General features: G+C 53.4%; 2 protein-coding genes across 2 annotated transcripts in view; one reads left to right on the top strand and one right to left on the bottom strand.

The window, feature by feature from the left end:
• The window catches only part of CENPP (centromere protein P), a 192,431-nt gene extending 173,787 nt beyond the window's left edge, over window positions 1–18,644 (bottom strand). The window contains exons 1-4 of the mRNA XM_027835920.1: window positions 18,580–18,644; window positions 18,267–18,526; window positions 16,551–16,639; window positions 9,027–9,115 (exon numbers count right to left, since the gene is read on the bottom strand). Coding sequence (XP_027691721.1) covers window positions 9,027–9,115; window positions 16,551–16,639; window positions 18,267–18,526; window positions 18,580–18,644 — 503 coding nt within the window. The remainder of the gene's footprint in view (window positions 1–9,026; window positions 9,116–16,550; window positions 16,640–18,266; window positions 18,527–18,579) is intronic.
• The window catches only part of NOL8 (nucleolar protein 8), a 20,480-nt gene continuing 20,187 nt past the window's right edge, over window positions 18,643–18,935 (top strand). The window contains exon 1 of the mRNA XM_027835918.1: window positions 18,643–18,906. Within this exon, the coding sequence (XP_027691719.1) occupies window positions 18,643–18,906 (264 nt within the window). The remainder of the gene's footprint in view (window positions 18,907–18,935) is intronic.

Raw genomic sequence — 18,935 nt, 5'->3', positions numbered from 1 at the left:
GACCATATGTGTTTGTAAAAGGGGCCTTGGTTTTTCTTTCTTCCTCAGTGAGGGGAGGAGAGAAAGAGGGCAGATTTTTGCTGACTGAAAAAAAAACCAGAATTTAATTAAAAAACCCAAACCTGCTCCTGGAGTCCACAGTCGCCTGGACCTCGGCCCGGTAAACAATCCATCCCAGGGTTGTCAAGGGAAATGATAAAGAACTCAGGAATTTGGACTCAGGAACTTTCCACAACTTGAGAACTGGGCCGGTGACCCCCAGGGATTCGGAGCCATTTCTGCTTCTGCCAGAGACCATCAATAACTGTGCGTGACGAGCACGAGCTGGCTTCACAGTCAGAGGCAGAGGTGAAAGGCTGGGGCATCTCTCTAAACTCCCTCTTACAGGAGAAGAGACGCTCCTGCCGACGAAGGCGAGGACCTGGTCCATGCAGCAGGTAGCATCAGAGCTGCTTTTAACCACTTAGTTAAAGACTAGAGCAGAAGCAGGTCACTGAGCGCCCGGAGTGGTGTGCCCTATCCCGGAGGACGGAAGTTCAAAGGGGGAGGTCTGCTTCGGTCCTGCCGAGTCTGAGACTTGGGACTCCCAGCGGGCGGAGTGTCCAAGGGGGGAGGGGGCTCGTACCTAGGACTCGGGGCATCTTCAGAGGGAAGAGAACTGAGCCCCGCGGAGCTGGTGACGCCACCCAAGGACAGAACACGGGGAGAAGAGAGCCTGGGATGGGGAGCTGGTGTAACAAGGACAACGATCTGACACAGAGACCGAGGAGAAATGATCAGATGAGGGGCAGAAGAGAAAGCAGGGTGCCCAAAAGCTGGGGAGGAGAACACGTCCAGGCGCAGAGGGCGGTCAAGGGCCAGACGCTGCAGAGAGGCCAAGAAGGAGAGGACGGAGGAAATGCACGGCCTTTGGCTTCGCCACGGCGCCCAACTTCCCGGTTTTGTCCTTAATGAAATTCAATGAGCCTTTCGGTCTACTACGCCGTAAGGACTGCGTTGGGTGCTGGGCATCCAAAGACCAAAACCCAAGACTCTTCCCCTGGGAGCGCCCTCAGACGGACAGAAAGACAGGGAGGGATGACAAATCCCTCCCACACAGACGGACAGATGGCGGATGGATACACAACACATTCATCATTCAGTCGTTGCAGTCACACCTGACTCTGTGTGACCCCACGTGGGGTCTTCTTGGCACAGACACTGGAGTGGCCTGCCACGGCCTCGTCCAGCTCATTTTACAGATGGAGTCACTGAGACAAACCGGGTGAAGTGACTTGCATAGGCTCACACGGCTAGGAGGCGTCTGAGGCTGGACTTGAACTCGGGTCTTCCTGAGTGCAGACCTGGCCCTCTATCCACTGAGCCACCTAGGTGCTACACAACACACACACACACACACTCACACACATGCGTGTACACATGTACATAAGTACATACGTTCACACACACACACAGTACTTGTGCACACGTGTACATACGTGCCTGGACAGGCAGACAGAGACAACCCCACTCTGCCCTCTCACGACCAATTCCTTAACAGACGTTTCAAACCGTGTGTCCCAGAGACACCTCACACTCAACGTGTCCAACACCAAATGCCCTGCATTTGCTCCCCGACGGTGGCACTTCCAAACTTCCATGATTCTGCCGTGATAGGCAGCACCGTCTTTCCAACCTTACCGTTAGTATGGACCCTTCGCTCTCTGTCAGCCCCGTGACGCGCAGTGCCCAGGGCTGCCCCTCTGCCTTCCCTGCCTCTGTCCCGCCTCTGCTCCCACAGGCCCTCCTGGCCCCTCGTCTGGCCCCTCGTCTGGCCCGGCCTCCCTGCCTCCCCTCTCTGCCCCCGCCAGCCCAGCCTGCGCGGCTGCCAAAGATCTGACCGTGGGATTCTCCTGCTGGCTCCCAACGGCCTCTAGGGTAAAATACAGACTCGTGCTGGCCCAGCCCTTCCATCCTCCCCCTGCCACACTTTGTGGCCTCTCCCTCTCCGGGGACTCCCTCCACACCATCTCCCGACTCAGGGCCTTTGCACCGGCCATCTCACACACCTGGTGCGCACTCTCTCCTCACCTCCGCCTCTTTTCCCTTAGGATGCATTCTCCAAAGCAGACAGTTGTCACTGTTGCTCCCACTGTAGGACTGGGGCCCACGTCCTCTGAGCGCCTCCCCGCACTCAGCGCAGGGCCCATTCTCACCGGCACACTGGGGCTACTCCTCTGTCCACTAAGCATGGCCCGCGCGCCCAGCTCTGTGCCGGGGCCCAAAGGGGAGCGTGCTACGAGCCACGGTCATTCCCGTTCTTGTTGTCACCACGCCACAGGGACAAAACCAGCAGGGCTGGCCCCAAAGGGTTTGACCTTCTTACCGAGGGGGTCCAACACTGATACAGACAGATCCATAACCACTAGATGGCCACAGCAATGACAGTGTGCATTTCTATAGCATTCGGAGGTTTGTAAACATGTACAAAGATGACCTCGCCTGACACAACAGCCCTGGGAAGTAGATGCTGGTATCCCTTTTTACAGATGAGGAGACTGATGCAGTCAGAAGTTAAGTGACTTGCCCAGGATCACACAGCTAATAAGTAGGAGAAGCTAGATTTGAACTTAGGTCTTCCTGACTCTGGGTACTGTGCTGTACCCACTGGGCCACCCAGCTGCCCCAAACAAACAGATAAATACAGAGTGTGTGCAAAATATAAGCAAAGTGCGATGCGACGTTTTCACGGATTCCACATTAGCCTCCCTGATACCCGGGCCTGATTGTGCTGTTCTGGTTCAAGGGCTCTGCTGCCCATGGAATCAAAGCTGACCTCCCTGGCACCGACACTGGGCTCCTCCGGCCCACGCTGCCCTCTCCCCGCCACTGGTGCCCTTTCTAGCGCAACCACATGGCCAGCTGTTGCTCAGTCTGGGCCGTCCCCTACAGCCACGCATTTATCTATGCGGACAAGTCAGCCGGCATGTGCCGAGCGCCCTCTCCGCAGCTCTGTCAGCCGAGCTGGCTGGGTGGGGTCTCCTCTGTGAAGTCTCGCCCGATCCATCTCTCCCCGTGGGTACCTGCACGGCACTGGGCTGCTGTCTCCCGGGTCTTCTTAGCACATTCTGTGCTGCAGGGCTGCCCCATGGAGGAAGGGACAGTCCCTGAGGGCCGGGGTGGGTCACTTTGTGAGTCTACGGCCACAGTCCCGAGCACATAGCACCTTCCCCGTCAACCGAATATGCCAAGCTAGAAATTCAAAACCTGACGCTAGCCAGAGAGTCAGACCGGGAACAGAAGACATGAGTCTCCCTTCCCTTTTCTGACCACATTTGTCTATGTGTCCTAGGACTGGCAAGGCTGGACGCAGGGAAGGAGGAGGACCAACCCGGAGCCAGGAGCCCAAGGGAAGGCACGGCCCTCACAGAGATAACCAAGTAGCAGAGCAGCCGGGCGTCCCAGCGGTCAGAGGCGGGAGGCGTGGGAGCACACCCCCCCCGCTCAGCCACCTTCAGTTGAGAACACGTTTGAGTTGACCTGAGTGGGCTCCAGTTCCCCTCCCTGGACACGTGTTCTCGGTGTCAGCCACGTTCTGTGGCCCGGGGCTCCAGAAAAAAAATAACTAATTTCCAGAAATGGAAGAAAGCAAATTTTGTAAAAAGAAGTCAACAATACCATTTACCAAAAAAAGTGCCACCAGACACCTTATTCCAACCTCCATTCGCCCCATTAGAGGCCAAATGGAGTCTCTGACCCAGGAGGGAAAGAAGGTGGGGATCTCCACGTGTGAGCGTCTGAGCATCCCTTTCATTCTCTGCCTCACTTAGGGCATGTGAAAAGATAAACCAAAGTCTGCCCAGTAAAAAGGGGTCCATTTGGGCTGATTTCTTAAAAAGGTTACTTCCTACAGTACCCCAAGCACTCTGCTCAAAGATGCATCTCTTAAATGACAAGAAAAGGGCCACCTTGGCCAGCTCTGGGAGAAGATTCTTCCAGAGTCCAAACATTCTTTAACGAAAAACAGATGTTACCAATTTTTGTCCATGAAATACTGGCACTGATGATGCCTCAAACTTTAGCTACGGTAGTTAAAAAGCTATAGAGGAATGCAGATGTTTCCTTCTCAAAAAGAATGAGAATCAGACATAGACAGAGCTGGGAAAGCAGATGAGCAGACACTGAAGGACCTGGGTCTGGACCGAACATCAGCTGAAGGGCAGGTCAATTCATTAAAATATCCACACGCAAAAACAGAATGGGAAAGGAGTCTGCCTCGTAGTCCAAAAACCTCCCTTCAAATGGCCGAGGTCAGCAGAAGGCCGTGCAGAAATGTGTTTGCTGACAATTGCCAAATGTCATCATTTTGTTTGAAACGTTGGCTCCAAATCTAAACAAAGTTGGCTCGGGAAGGTCCGGCCTGCCAAGTCACCACCTCGCCTGCAGCCCACGGGCCTTGGCTCATATCAGCTCAGGATAGAACTGACCACAAGACTCAGCAGAACCCGAGCTCAGCACACTCATTGTTAGCTAAAATTTATACCACGCTTTAAGATGTACAAAGCACTTACCAATGTTACCTCACAACAACCCTGCCAGGTAGATGCTATTATGATCCGCACGTTACAGGTGAGGAAACTGAGGAAGGCAGAGGTCAAGCGACTTTCTCAGGGCCCCCCAGCTAGTAAATGTTGAGGCTGGATTTGAATTCAGGGCTTCCTGAATCCAAGTTTAGCATTCTTTCCACAGAGACCCCCTAAAAAGTGCCCCACTTGGGTCACAGAGAAGCCTGCTTCCCCAGGAAGAACCCCACAAGATTTTGGCTTGGGATGGGGATGGGGAGAACAGGCATTCATTACAGGGTTTGGGTCTCTGTCCTGTTGTGTCCTGGGAGACCCGCTATGCTGAGGCTGTCTCTGCACAGCCTGGCTTCGAGAGCCACGCGCTCTGCCCGCATTGCAAGTGTTTTCTTTGGACGCTCGTGGGGTTTGCTTCTCTTCTGCTAGATTGTCCTCCACATCTGTGCGCTTGTGGTCCCAGTCTGTTTTCTCTTTCGTTTCTCTGCTGACCCTCACCAAGGCAGATGTCAGGCTTTGATGCCGCCCGGTATTTTTGCTGTGCAGGCCACAAATTCTGCCCTCATGATTCTCATTTTTCTTTTGAACCACCTACGAACAGTGTGTGGTGGCTCACATTCTCCTCACACTGCACGGGGGCCCCTGTCTCATCAGGAATTGGGTCATTCTCCTTTGTTAACTGTATTTACTTGCAGATGCTTGGACTCTTTTACCAGGTCTGGAGACCATATTCCTTCTGCTCTTACTGTTTCCCTTGTTCATTTATCTGCTAATGTTCGAGGTCTCTGACTTTTCTTCTTCCTAAGATCTTTAGTAATTAGTGCCTAGCACATAGTAGGCACTTAATAAATGTCTACTGATTGATTCATTTTCCTTATTTTCCCTCATTGCTCACTTTCTGACTCCCTCCCCTCTGATGGTGGTTTCCTTGGGAAATGGATCTCAAAGTGTCTCAGCCCCCTCCCATGCTGGATAACCTATGGTTCACCAGCTCAATGCCAGCATCTAGCCAGGGCTGAATATAGCTGTTGTTTGAATGAAAGCATGCAGAATGGTGTCAGACAACAAGGAGATCCCAGAAGGGGGAATTAATTAAGAAGCACCAGCCCTCAGTGCTGAGCCTCAGACCCCTCTACTTGGGAGCAGGGGGCAGAGGACGGGGGAGGACCCCTCAGGGGTTGCCACCACCCGTCCCTCCCTGGCCTTGGAGTCCTTGGATTCCCAGCCTTCCTGTTCCAGGGGAAGGGGAAGTAGAGAGGGGTAAGGGAAAAGGGGGGAAATAAATATTTATTAAGCATCTACTATGTGTCAAGCACTGTCTTAAGTGCCTTACAAATATTTATCTTGTTTGATCCTCACAACAACCTGGGAGGTGAGTAGCTCTGTCCAAAGGAATACAGACTTTGTGTGCTGAAACCTTGCAAAATATCTTGGGGTTTATGGGCTAAATTTCTTTTTTAAGGACCATGCCTTAACCTCAAATCACTCTGATCGGCCAACAATAGGTCCCAGCCCAAGCCTCGCCTGTCATCGTTTGGGCTCTGGTGGCTGTGAGTGACAGTAAAGAGCAATTGTTTGTCTGGCCAGAAACCCAGAGGGTCTTCACTGCCCAGATTGATTTTGTTTTTTGTTTTTACTAGGTAAGAGAGGTCATTTCTTACCTAGCCTTAATCACTGAGTGGGTGCTGCCTCAGACAAACTGAGACCTGGGAAAGACCTTCACTTAAGAAGGCCAAGGTCTCCCACCGTATCTCGGGCCATCTCCAGTCGTCCTGATCTACATCTGGTCAGATGGCTCTGGAGGAGAGAGCGAGGCTGGTGACCTTGCATAGCCTGCCCTCACTTACACCCAATTCACGGCATCACCTTCCTGATGTCATGGTCCTCTTGGAGAATGAAGGACAAACAGTGAATGAACGGGAGGTAAGTGCTATTATCATTATCCTAAAATTTTACAGATGAGGAAACTGAGGCAAACAGGGTTAAGTGACTTGCCCAAGGTCACACAGCTAGTCAGTGTCTGAGGCTAGATTTGACTGCAGCTCTGCCCCAAATTCAGCTAAGATGAGATGGTTAAAAACGCACCTTGACCAGATCATTAGAGAAATAGCAACATTACGCAGTAGCCTCTGGAGAGATGGAGTTCAGTCCAGTGTACAGGGATGTGGGGAGTATCCTTTCTTTCTGACCTTCTCCGAAGGACGGTGCAGCCCCCTTCTCTCCTTCCAGACCCTTCCCTGGACCCTCCCAGATCCAGGGAGATGGTGCTTTCCCACTCCGGGCCCCCTGCACTGATATAAAAGCTCAGGGAAGCCTGAGCCATGAAGGCACCACCTCTCTCCTCTTGTAAGGAGCCCTGAACATGGCACCGAGTCTGGCCTGAGAGGAGAGAGGCGAGAGCAAAGGGTGGGCAGAGACAGAAGGTGGCAATGTCTAAGCCACAAAGGAGAGGCAGGGTGGCCTGGCAGACAGAAGACTGGAATCAAGAGTCAGAAAGGCCTGGGTTGGAGTCCTGTATCCTCTGGCTGGCTGTGTGTGACCACCGACAAGCCACCTCTCTCTACCCTCAGCACATAGCACAATGCCCAGCGTACAGTAGGTGCTTCATAAATGCTTGCTGATTGGCTGAGCCTCTGTTTGATCATCTGTCTCTATAATGGAGCTAATAATACCGTCAATCCCTTCCTCATAGGACTGTCACAAGCTCCTGATGCCAGCTTGGGTACAGGAGTCACAGATGTAGCTTTGCTTCCTCATTGGAGCTCCAAATCACTAATCACGAGAGAATGTAAATTAAAACAACCCTGAGGTTCCACCTCACACCCTACAAATATGCAAAGATGACCAAAAATGGCAACAGTCAATGTTGGAGCAACTATGAGAAAACAGGCACACTGGTACATTGTTGGTGGAGCTGTGGATCAGTACAAACATCACAGAAGGCAATTTGGAATGATGCAAGTAAGGGCATTCCATGACTAGGACTACACCTGAGGAGGCCATTGATAAGAATAAAGTCCCCATATATACCAAAATATTTATAGCAGTACTCTTTTGATAGCCAAGAACTAGAAGCAAAGTAGATGCCCACTGACTGAGGAATGGGTAAACAAAATGCGATCTATGACTGAGCTGCAAGAAATGATGAATGTGATGGACACAGAGAAGCCTGGAAAGATCCAGATGAACAGATGCAGAGGAAAGAGAGCAGAACCAAGAAAACAATGGCTACAACGATGAGAGTAACGCCAGTGGAAACCACAACCCATCCTGAAACCGAAAGTGAGAAAGTCGCAGAGGGACTTGAAAGGAGAGAGGTGAAAAGACCGTGCCCGCTCCACGGGGCCCCGCACGGGTTATAGGCTGCACATTGATCAATGGTGCCAACTTGTCATGGTTTTCCTTCTTTGTCTTTAAAAACAGACTATCTGGAGCTCTGCATCAAGCCAGTAGTGACCTCCCTTTAGTTTAATAGCAAAAAATCTGATAATAAGACGACAGAAAACAACCTTCTTTATTGACAAATTCCTGCCACTCATTAGTTCAGGTGCAAACATGCATACTGGCGCACACGCACACACACACACACACACACACTGTGCCAAAGGGTATCAGCCACTCATACATATTTCCTCTCACTATAACCTCCATATTCACTGAATCCCCAGTTGGCACTGTGGCTTACCCATTGTTGAGATTTATACATTTTCTTTCTTTCTTTCTCTCGTTTATCTCTGCTTTGATCTGTTCTTCTGACCTTGGGTAGATTTGCTTCTCTCTATTCTCTCTAGTCTACCCTGTGAACGGCAATCTGCCGGATCCTTTAAACAAAGCCAGCTTATGCATTATTGCCGACCCTGGTCCTTTTTAGCCTCTGTTAAACCCTGGGAAGAGTTCTGTCTCAGTGTTTCTAGCTCATACTGTTTTGTTTTTTTTTTCTTATGCACAAATCTCTTATGCTAGGATGTCGCTAAGGAGATTGCTTCTTGCAAATGTGTTTGGACAAGCTCACGGGTGGGGTAGTTTGAGGAATAAGAAAGTTCTACTATTGAACATTGGTAAAAGTTTGATCAACTTGACAGCCACTGAGATCATGAATTGATGAAATCTAATTGTTGCAATTCCTTAAAAATAAATAAACCCGTAAACAAAAAAAAAAGCAACAATTTGTTAAATGGGATGGCTCTCTTAGGGGGTGAGGGAAGGATACTGGGGCAAACAAAGGGTGATAATGATAAAAAAAACAAAATAAATCAAAAAAAGTTTTAAATAAAAAAAATCTCTGTTATAAGGGATGGTTCTTAGAGAGGAGGGCAGGGAAGAGATATGGGGGAAATCTGGACAAGGTAAAAACCAAATATATCAATACAATTTCTCTTTTAAGGCTTATAATAAAAATAAATAAATGAACGTTTATTCCCCCAAACATTGAAGTGGTCCAATACAGAGCAATTCGAGGAACTCCCTTACCGGGCCACAAATCTGCTGAGCTCACTGTGTTCCGTGGGCTCCACGATAATGCTAAGGTCTGTAATGGTAGCCGAGGAGTTCTCTTCACTCTGAAAGAGAAAAGCCGTGCATTTAGCTTTTAACTGAACATATAACCATTTACATAATCCCTAACACTACCTGGGGAATTTGTAGCTATTCCCAAGACTCCAACACCAATGTCACCTAAGTCCTTTCTGTCTTTGGTGATACCATTCCTAAGACTCAGAATGTCCATTCCTCCCTCTACACCTATGAAAATCCAGCCCATCCTCCTAAGGCCCAGCTCAGGTGCGCCATTTTACAGGGACTCTTCCCTGATACCCACCCCAGAAATGACCACTTCTGCCTCAGAATATCAGATATTCCCCATCAATCTGGACAAAGCTGATTACTGGTTTAAACGAACAACAGAAACGTTATCAACACTGACTGTAAAAACTGTAACTGGTGTGCATCTATTGCCACAATGAGACAATCAATAGAGCTCAGAAGGGGCTGTGAGAGGCGGGCCTGACTTTTCTGTTTGCCTTTCTTTGTGCCCCAACCACTTGGCACTGTGTCTGGCACACAGCAGTCATTTATACATGCTTTCTGATCAGCTGTGTGGAAGGGTATTAGAGCTTCCTTTTTGGTACCACTGAAAATTAAGAAATAATCTCCCCAATCTAAAGTTGTTACCAGATCTACCTGAAGGAAGGAAACCTGATTGATGCTTTTAAGCACTTCCCAGGGAATAGCAGCCTTCACTAGAATTACCCTCATGCCCCCATCCCCTTCCCTGGCTTCACGTCTTCTCTTAGGAAACTGTGTGAAAGGCGGAGAATGATAGAGGGCTAGGGATTAGGTGTAGTAACCAAATTGAGACCAGGCAACATTACGGGTGCAGCTGAGACATGGCTCACCCGCCACTGCCGGTAAGGACACACCCAGAGCACAGCCCTCCTCCCCATTTCCTCAAGGGATGAGCACGCCGATCTGAGGGCAGAGGTCTCTGAGTACGTCAGGTCACCTGTGACCAGTGGTCAAAGAGGGATTGAGTGGCTTGAGTCAACGGTCTCTATGGGCTGCCCTGAGCTAAAGAGACATTTGTTCAGGACTCATAAAACAAAAAAACTCGTACCTTCCCCTGAATTGTGTAACTGTATTTTATCATATTATGAAATTTTCTTGCTCAAGATTCCTGGAAACATTACTTCAAAATATCTTACGTGCTAGAGATATGTCCAAGGGCCTTGGACATATCTGTCTCAAACAAAGCAATGCTTGAACTCGTACTAATAATCAATTAATAAAAATTGTTTGCAGCAGACTTGTGCCTAAAACACTTCATATTTTTTCTTTGACCATTTGTTACTTGCCAAGTGGAGAGATCTGGTCACCAAAGACGATGGCAGATTAGAACGTGCCCTCATTTGTAAAATCTTACAAAGGAAAATAAAGGACTGTGGACAGCACTGTCTCAAAGTAGAGAAAAACAATGGGGAGGAAACGGTTAAAAACAAAACAAACTCGGCCAGACATCCAAGGAAGCAAAGTCATTTCAAGCAAAGAATTATATTATAGCTGGATCCTTTCTAGAGCAGAAGATGAGGTTTGCAAAGTGCTTTATGGTTGGTACCTCAGGAATGAAAGTGAAAGGGAAAAAAATTAAAAGAAAAAGGCAAAGTATCTGTAATGATTATTTAAAATTTTTTTTCTTCCTCATCAAATCAAGTAGACTCAGCAATGACCTCACGTGGACCATCACCTCCCCAGACATCAGCTCTGGCTGGACGTGCAGTAAAGGCAAGGCCTGTAACCCCAAAGTGCGCTAGGTGCCGGGTCCCACGCCAGGTCCCTCGGGTCTCCCCCCTGGCTCTCTTTTCTCCTCTGGGCTCCAAGGGGGCCTTTTCCTGCTGCCTGGAGGAGGCGAGGGGCAGCACTTCTGGGTCAGGCGCTTTACAAATCCGATCTCATTGGAGATACCTGGTATGTGATCAGCTTATTGGAGCAATTTCTCACTAATGCACAGCACTCAACAGCGGATATTTGCCTCTAAGACCCCCTTGGGGTCTTCCTGTTTATTAGATGTGATGCTATTTTCATTGCATTTAAATATGACATTATCATTTTCCTAATTTCCTCTTCAACCCGATTGTCATTTAAGACAGTTCTTCATTTTCTCTGAAGTAGGGTAACTTTTGGTCACGCTCCTGTTAACTTGGTAGTTTGGAGGGCGAGGGCTGGCTCATATGCTCACTCAGAGGAGGGACGGCTTAGCACTGTGTATAACTTGTCCCTCGAAGATTGAGAACATTGGGTTGAGAGTGATTGAGAAATCCCAGGAGAAGCCCAAGGAGGTCATTTTGCCAGCTGAGGTCAGCACAGGAAGCCAAGCAGGGGCCTGGGGCCTGGGGCCTGGGGGCTGCACCTGAAGAGGAATCAGCTGGAAGCCTGTTCCTCTGATCCCAGGGTACGGTCCACAATACAGAGAGGAGAGAGGCTGGTGGCCCAAGCAGGGAGCGTAGACCAGGCATGAGACAACAGTTCTGGACCCCGGACCCCCACGCAAGGCCATCCACTGAGCACAAATGCCGGGGCTAGCCAGAGCTGAGTAAGCAGGGCCTATTCAGACCTGCGGACCATTCCAGCTAGGTGAAGGGGGCTGAGCCAGAATTTGTCTACTGGAGCTCCAACCTGGGCAAGTCTCCAACTGTATCCCCCAGGTCCAGAGTAGAGTCCAGAGCTTGCAAAGCTCAGACCAAGAGGGTAGCAAGGAGATGAGACCGTTTTTAGGACACGTTGGTCCCCAGCCTGAGCTGCCCTTGAGATTACTGAACATAGCAACTGATACCTGAAGAAAGCAGGGGAAGGACCCCAGACAACACAGATCAGGCCCCACGGGCCCCCACCATTCCCTCCAGAAGTATGCAGAGCCCGGCGCTAAGACAAAGTCCCAATTCAGGAAGTCGGGAAGACTGGAGACTCAACAAGAATTTAAGTCACAAACATTTATTAAGCACCTACTATGTACCAGCACTGTCCTAAGCACCAGGGATAAAGAGGAAGGCACAGTCTTAGCCTCCATTGGAAACAACAATGGATAAACCAGCATTTAACTAAAAATGGAATCATTCTCCTTCCCTCAGCACTTAGAGAATCATTTCATTGTCTTTGTCAGTAGGAGGCCCTGCATTTCTCAAGGCCAGGGTCCGGGGCCTATTCTGGGCTGGTCCAGATGCATACTTGGAACTGGAATGGAATCAAACATTAAAAATAAAGTCCCTTGTAATGAAGAATTTAACAGGATGCGATCCCTCATTTCTAATTAGTGACTGAATGCCACTGACGAACGCTGCTCCTCCCCACCCCCTGATCCCCTGCCATGGCAATGATAACACTGGGTCAGGACAGACGGGGAGTCCGCTGACCCCTCTCCACACCAATGCCCCAGGGGTCAGACTTTGTCGGCCTCAGGAGACGAGGAAGTCACGCTGAGGGTGTCAGCCTTAGTGCCAAGGACCTGCCACCCCCAGGATGGCTGTTAAAGGAGACGCAGCCGAGCCTGGGACGGCACGGCCCACTCCTGGCCACGTAGCCTTTTCCCCTCGGTGTCTCCTGGCTGTGTGTTACAGATGAACGTTTGGCCTTCTGGGTGTTTCCCAAATCTGCTCCTTTGCCCTGCCCACGCCCGGGATGCCACGTGGCCACGCCCTCCCGTGGGTCCTTACGTTCATCTGCTCCTCTGTGCACGGCAGCTTCCTCGTGGTCACTGAGGCCGGCCTGAGCCACTGGGCCATGCCGTCACCCTCATGTCCACCACCTGTTCTTCTGCTCTGTAGATGAACCAGAGTCTCCTCCCTGGAGCACTCATGCAGGTCGGGCTTTGACATTTCCTCCATCCCGTCCCCTGATGCTTCAACTCAAATTGCTGAAGAACTTTATCCCATGAGTCTTTTTCCTCAGAACGTCTTTGTGATGTTACAATTTTAAAAACTTAGACCGTTTCTGTTGAGGGACGCGAGTGAGACGAGGGGCAGGCAAAGGTGGCCTGAGTGTGAACAGAGCTGCCGCTGCTACGAGGAGGTCTCTGCGGGGCACGCCCTCCGGCCACAGTGACGGGGATCATGGCCACGAAGGCAGGGGAAAGGGGAGGACAAAGGGGGCCCGGAGCAGCTGGGCGTGGGGGAACATTCCGGCCCTGTGCAGGTGCCACGGCCGTAGCAGAGTCGGGAGCAAGGGAAAGGGCCACGTTGGCAGAAAGGTAGAGGAAGAAAGGGTTGGGTGTTGGTGTTCTGGAACAAAAGGGAGGCTCTGGCATCCCCAAAAGACACCCTCTCATCAGCCTGGAATCTTCCCAGCATAGCAGCCAGCCTCCGGGCACTCTGACACAGCCCAGAAGACAGGAAGACAGGATGCCAATGGGCAGCGAGATGAGAGCAGGCAGCAGGGCCCCTGAGGGAACTGGGCATGGCCAAGGCGGGCAGCCGGCTCCACGGAGAGCAGCCGTGATGGGTGCAGCTTTCCTTCACCAAGCGGCAGAGAGGCTCCCCAGGCGTCCTCCTGCTGCTGTCTCCTGGAAGGACTCCTGTCCACGCCTGAAGGCTGGGATGAGGTGGGGCCAAGCAAGGCCGGGCTCTGAGGGCTGTGGACAGACAGACTGAGGGCACAGGAGGGGAAGAAAGATAGCTGAGACGCCTCTTCTCCGTCCGAGCCTTCCTGGCTAAGAAATGTGGACGAATCACCACTTAGGAGGGGCCGCAGTGAGCGGTAACTGGTAATGAAAAATCGGGGGTAGAACTGACAAGAAATCAAGGCAAAATGGTGGAGAACAACCTGATAGACTGAGGTCCTCGGGGGAAAGGGAGGCCAGGCTCTGGGAGCACTCTGCAGAGCGGGAAGGGACGGTACACGCGCACATCAGAAGAAGGAAGGGTGCCTGGGCCTGCACGGCTACCACAAGGTGAGGCGCCCCGGGCCTGTGCGGCCATCACAGAAAGATGCATCCGGTCCTGCGCGGCAACCAAAAGGTGACGTGCCCAGTTCTGTGGGCTGCTCCCAAGACAAATTTCCAGGACTTGGGGCACGGAAGGTTGTGAGAGGCATCTCAGAAAGTCTCCATCCACCACCACCCCCAAGTCCACCCCTCTCAGGGCTCTGGAAGGACAATTCGAGGCTAACGGAGGAAATGCACAAAAGGGAGCCTGGCCAACAAAAGCTCCTTCAGGGAGCACGAGGCCACTGGCATTAATAAGGTGCCCAAGGCAGGCAGAAGATGGGCGGGGTAAGATAATGCCAAGTCTGCTGGGAGCCGGGCTCAGAGCTCCCGGGGCCGGGCGTGGCTCTGCACGTCACCACTGCCTTTTCAGAGGATGCCGGGCCTCAGAAAGGAGGGTCCTGGAGGTTGCCCTGAGAGCATCACCCTCCCTGGGCACCTGCGAGGGGCCAGGAGCAAGGAGGCACTGGGTTCAATCCCGCACACAAGGGTCAGTGCTCCCTGCGAGCCTCAGTGTCCTCCTCTGTAAGCAGGAAGTGGTGACACCTAAGGTCTGCCCCCCCGGGTGCCCCGCTGGCTCAGGTGCGGACTCGCGGCAGTCCTCGAAGGCTGGCAGCCCTTCTGGGACACCCACGAAATCTCCGGGCACGGCTGAAGCTATCAGCGACTTTTCAAATTCCCAGCGAGGAAACGTCTCCCTCTGCTGGCGATCGCCGGCTAAGCGTTTGCGTCTGTCATGGAGACTGAGAAGGGTCTGTTCACCGGGGGCCTGGCACAGACAACCTGGGTCTGCCCTCGACCACGCAGAGACAGCCGCCAAATCTCAGCGTGTCAGCCCACCACGCGCTACCCGAGTCTGTCCCCTCTCCAGGCCATCCGCTGCAGGAGGACGCTCCCTCCTTCTCCCCCTGGTCGCTACTTAGACGTCCCCAGGGCACAGATGGGCCAGAGGCCAGGCATTTGGGAGGTATCCTCAGAGACCCCTGGACCCCTGGAGGAGCAGCCTCGGCTCCCTCAGTGGGCTGCCTGAGGATGCCCCCTCTAGACAGGCTGGTGGGACAGGCCCGTGGCATGAGGCCACGCATGGCCCAGAGCCCCTGGAAAGGAGCTGGTGGGACAGGCCCGTGGCATGAGACCACGTGTGGCCCAGAGCCCCAGGGTGCTTTAAGCAGCCTGGCTCAACGTGAGGTCTGTGGGAAGGAGCTCTGGGGGGACCCCTGCCAGTGTCCTCCACCCTGATCTCTCTCACCCACAGCGGACTCCACAGGGGCCTGGACCAGGGACCAGGGGCCTTTCCAAGAAGGGAGGTCCGGGGTCAGTCTGCAGGCCATGCCCTTCCAGCTGGGTCCCTGCTTCGTCCCACCCACGGCTGCAGAGTTTGTGAGCTGATGTTGGCGACTACTGGACCAGGTAGGTCCAGACAGTCTTGGCTCCAGCCCCGGTTCTCCTTCCAGCTCTGGGCCTGACCTAGAACCTCGAGCCACAGCCGACCCCGAGGGCCAGGTTAACACGTCCGTGTGTGAATCAAAGAGGGAAGAGGTGAGAAGGGCCTTGAAACCCCTCACGCTGCCTAGAATCCAGACAGGTGGGGCTGGACGGGTCAGGCCTCCCCAGTCCCTGGTCAGGGAGCAGACGGCCCTGAAGGGGCTGCTACAGGAATGGCCGCCAGCTTACTGCTCTTACGCCCTGCAGGAGGTGGGAGAAAACCTGGGGTTCTCTGATTGAATGAACAAACAAACCTGGGAAACACTTAGCTGGTAGAGAAACCTGATAATGGCAGAAATGCTCCCAAAAGGGCTAGGCAAAAGGGGTAGTGAACCCTAGGGGCCTAGTGAGGCCCAAAATTCCTCTGGCCTGGAGACTCCAATGCAAACCCCGGGGGCCGGGAAAGCTCCCCATCCCCTCCCCATCACGTTCCAGCCAAATTCCACGGTTTTCTAGCCATGATGGGACATCTCCTACCTCCACGCCTTTGCACAGGCCATCCACCATGATGAGATCCCTACCCACAGTGTGCAGAGTGCCAAGTCTGTGGTCTGAGGACCCGAGACTGAATCGACCTCAGACGCTAACTGGCTGGATGACCCTGGACAAGTCCCTTCACCTCTGCCTGCCCCTGTTTCCTCATCTGTAAAATGGGGTTAATAAGCCATGCCTCAGGGGCCCAGCGCTCCGCACCCTCTAAAGCCCAAAGGCCCTTTGCCCTCACGCTCCCTCGTTGGAATCCCTAGGCTTGGCTCAAGCTCACTGGCTTCCTCCTTCAAGAAGCCTCCCCTGATTTCTCTGTGCCCCATTTACTGTGCTTCTTCCGAGCCTCAGGTACCTATCCTGCCCCACTCTCATCATCCCTCCATGTCCACAGCTCCTCGGGACAGCTGGGTTGGCCTCCTGCCCATGGACTGGGGGGAAGGCCTCCCCTCTCCTGGAGTAAGTGGGGGAGGGATCCAACGGTCGGACAGACGAATGGGGCGCAGGGGTCCCGCTGGCACCCAGCTGCTGCCGCCCCGGCACCTGCCCGTCCAACTCACCTGCGTTTCCAGAAGCTGGAACTCGAGCTGAAAGGGAACAGAGTGGCACTCTCCCGCCAGGCGGCCCTTTCGCAGGACTCTCAGGCCACCTGCAAGAGAAAAAAACAGAGGTGCGTTCGCAGATCCACGGCCGGGTTCTTTGAAAAAACCCACCACCGTCCCACGTGTGGGCATCTCCACGTGGTCACACAGTTAACGCAACCGTTCGGACAGCAGGCCACCTTGGATAGGGAGTGACGGTGAGCTCCCTGAAGGCAGAGACTGTCTTCTACCGCTGGATCCCCAGTGCTTAGCGCAGTGCACAGTAGGCACTCTGTGTGGTCAGCCCAGCACCCACACATAGTAGGTACTCATGCACAGTAAGTACTGGAAGGCACTTAATGCACTCAGCAAGGCCTGTCACACAGTAGGTACTTAATGTGATTAGCATCGTGCCTGGCACGCAGAAGGTATTCAACAAATGTTTATTGACCGGCTGATAGTTTCTCCTCAGGCTTGTTATCTCTGACCAAGCCTTCCGGCCCAACTGTCCCAGGTAATCTCAATCTCAAAGGCCCCACATTTACTGGAAATTCCGTTCTTTGGGATGGGGAAGTGGTCCCTTTATTTTTCAGAAGAAGGTCCCTGGAACAGCATCCATGTCAGTGGCCTCATCTGAAACCTGGCACTCCAACACATTAGGGACTCAGTGCAGGTCCCAGAGCAGCCTAGCAGCAGAGCCAGGACTAGAGGCCAGGCCCCCGGCCCCCCTTCCAATGGGCCGTCCACCCAAGAACGCTGCAGCTCACTCTTTTCCACGTGAGATATTTTACCAAACACACCCATGCTTCTGTGGGATGTAAAGAGAAAGTGAGGAAGGCCGCCAGGGCCTAGTGAGAGCTGCCCAGGATGGACAGGCACCAACGAGGTGCTATCAGCACTTCTGGAGGAACTAGCCACACCGGGCAGACAGCTCACAGATCCCCTGGGAGACTGCAGAAGCAGGCCTGCAAAGGGCATCTCCTTAATGCAGCCATGCTGCTCTTGGCTCAGAAAGCTTCTGGAAACTTTTGAAATGGACCAAAGAGTAGGAATTCCAAAGGGAAACCAGCCTCAGGCCTTGCCAGTTGCTTCATCTGGATACAAATCAGCATTTCCCAGCTTGGCACTGACCTTCTCCATCCCATCTGGCCTTGACTGAAATCCCACTCTACCTTCAAAGGGTGACATTTAAAACGTGCCACAGACCTTGCCCGCCACCCTCGCCAAAGTGCGGGGCACAGAGCCTCCCGGGAGGCCCTCGCAAAGGAGGGAATCACAGGAGGGACCGGTCAGAGCTGCGAACAGACTCTCACCATCTCCCACTGTTCCTTGGACCTGAGCCAACCCACCCAACGAGCCAGCCTTCCCCCAGGCTCTAAGCCAGCCACAGGGGCCACACTCTCATTGGACCCGGCTGCCTCAGTTTCCCTTTGAACCTTTGGGCCCAGACCAGACATTCGCTGGGTCCCAGGAAGCTTTCCCGGCAAGGCCCCAAACCCCCCAAATCCTTTTCTCATTTGTCTCCCTCATCCGTCCCGGGTAAAGGGGGGTCAACTGATGCTGGGTGTCGCCTTTGGCAACGGAGCAAGGGCTCCCCCTCCCCCAACAATCCTCAAGATGGAAACTTCACGGGAACCAGCCTGGAAATCAACAACTGAGGGCACAGCGCGGGCACCGAGCCGCACCGCCGCTTACTCTCCCCGGCGCTCTCGCTGCTCCCGGGAAGCTCCGCTCTCGCCATGGAGTAGTCCGCGATCCTGACGCCGGTGAGCCCGGAGAGGAAGGAAAGGCCGGATTCGGCGCGCCCCAGCTGGGCTTCCAGGTCCCTGGAGGCCTCCCCTCCGCCAGCAGGACGCCGTCTGGAACGGGAGAGCCGGAGATGAGTGGGGGGAGCGCTCTCCCGCTGGGGCCCACCTCGCAGCCCCTCCTCAAAGCCCGGGCTCCCTCCCGAGCGCCTGCCCAAGAGCGCAAAGACGCTCCGGCAGACTCGGCATCCAAGCCAAGGGACCGTCGGCGTCGCGGCTCTGCTGCGTGCGTGCCCGTGTGCGTGCCCGTGTGGATGCCCGTGTGCATGGCAGCATGCATGCATGCCGGCGTGCGTGCCTGTGTGCGTGCCGGCGTGCGTGCCCGTGTGCGTGCCGGCGTGCGTGCCCGTGTGCATGCGTGTATGCTGGCATGCATGTGCACACGCGTGGGTGTGCACGCACGCAGGCATGTGAACGTGGTCGCACCCCTCTTTCAAATCCTTCGGGAGGGCCATCGGCCCTGGCCGGCCGGGCATCCACGGACCCAGGCCTGGCCGCTCTCTCCCAGTGTCCCCCCTCCCCCGGGCAAGGCCAGACTCGGGTTCTGCTCTGAGCCCCC

Source organism: Vombatus ursinus, unplaced genomic scaffold, assembly GCF_900497805.2.
Source record: "Vombatus ursinus unplaced genomic scaffold, bare-nosed wombat genome assembly UNPS02014817.1, whole genome shotgun sequence".
Taxonomy (NCBI): Eukaryota; Metazoa; Chordata; class Mammalia; order Diprotodontia; family Vombatidae; genus Vombatus; species Vombatus ursinus.
Note: the sequence above shows the minus strand (reverse complement) of the source record. Positions and strands in the feature narration are given on the sequence as shown.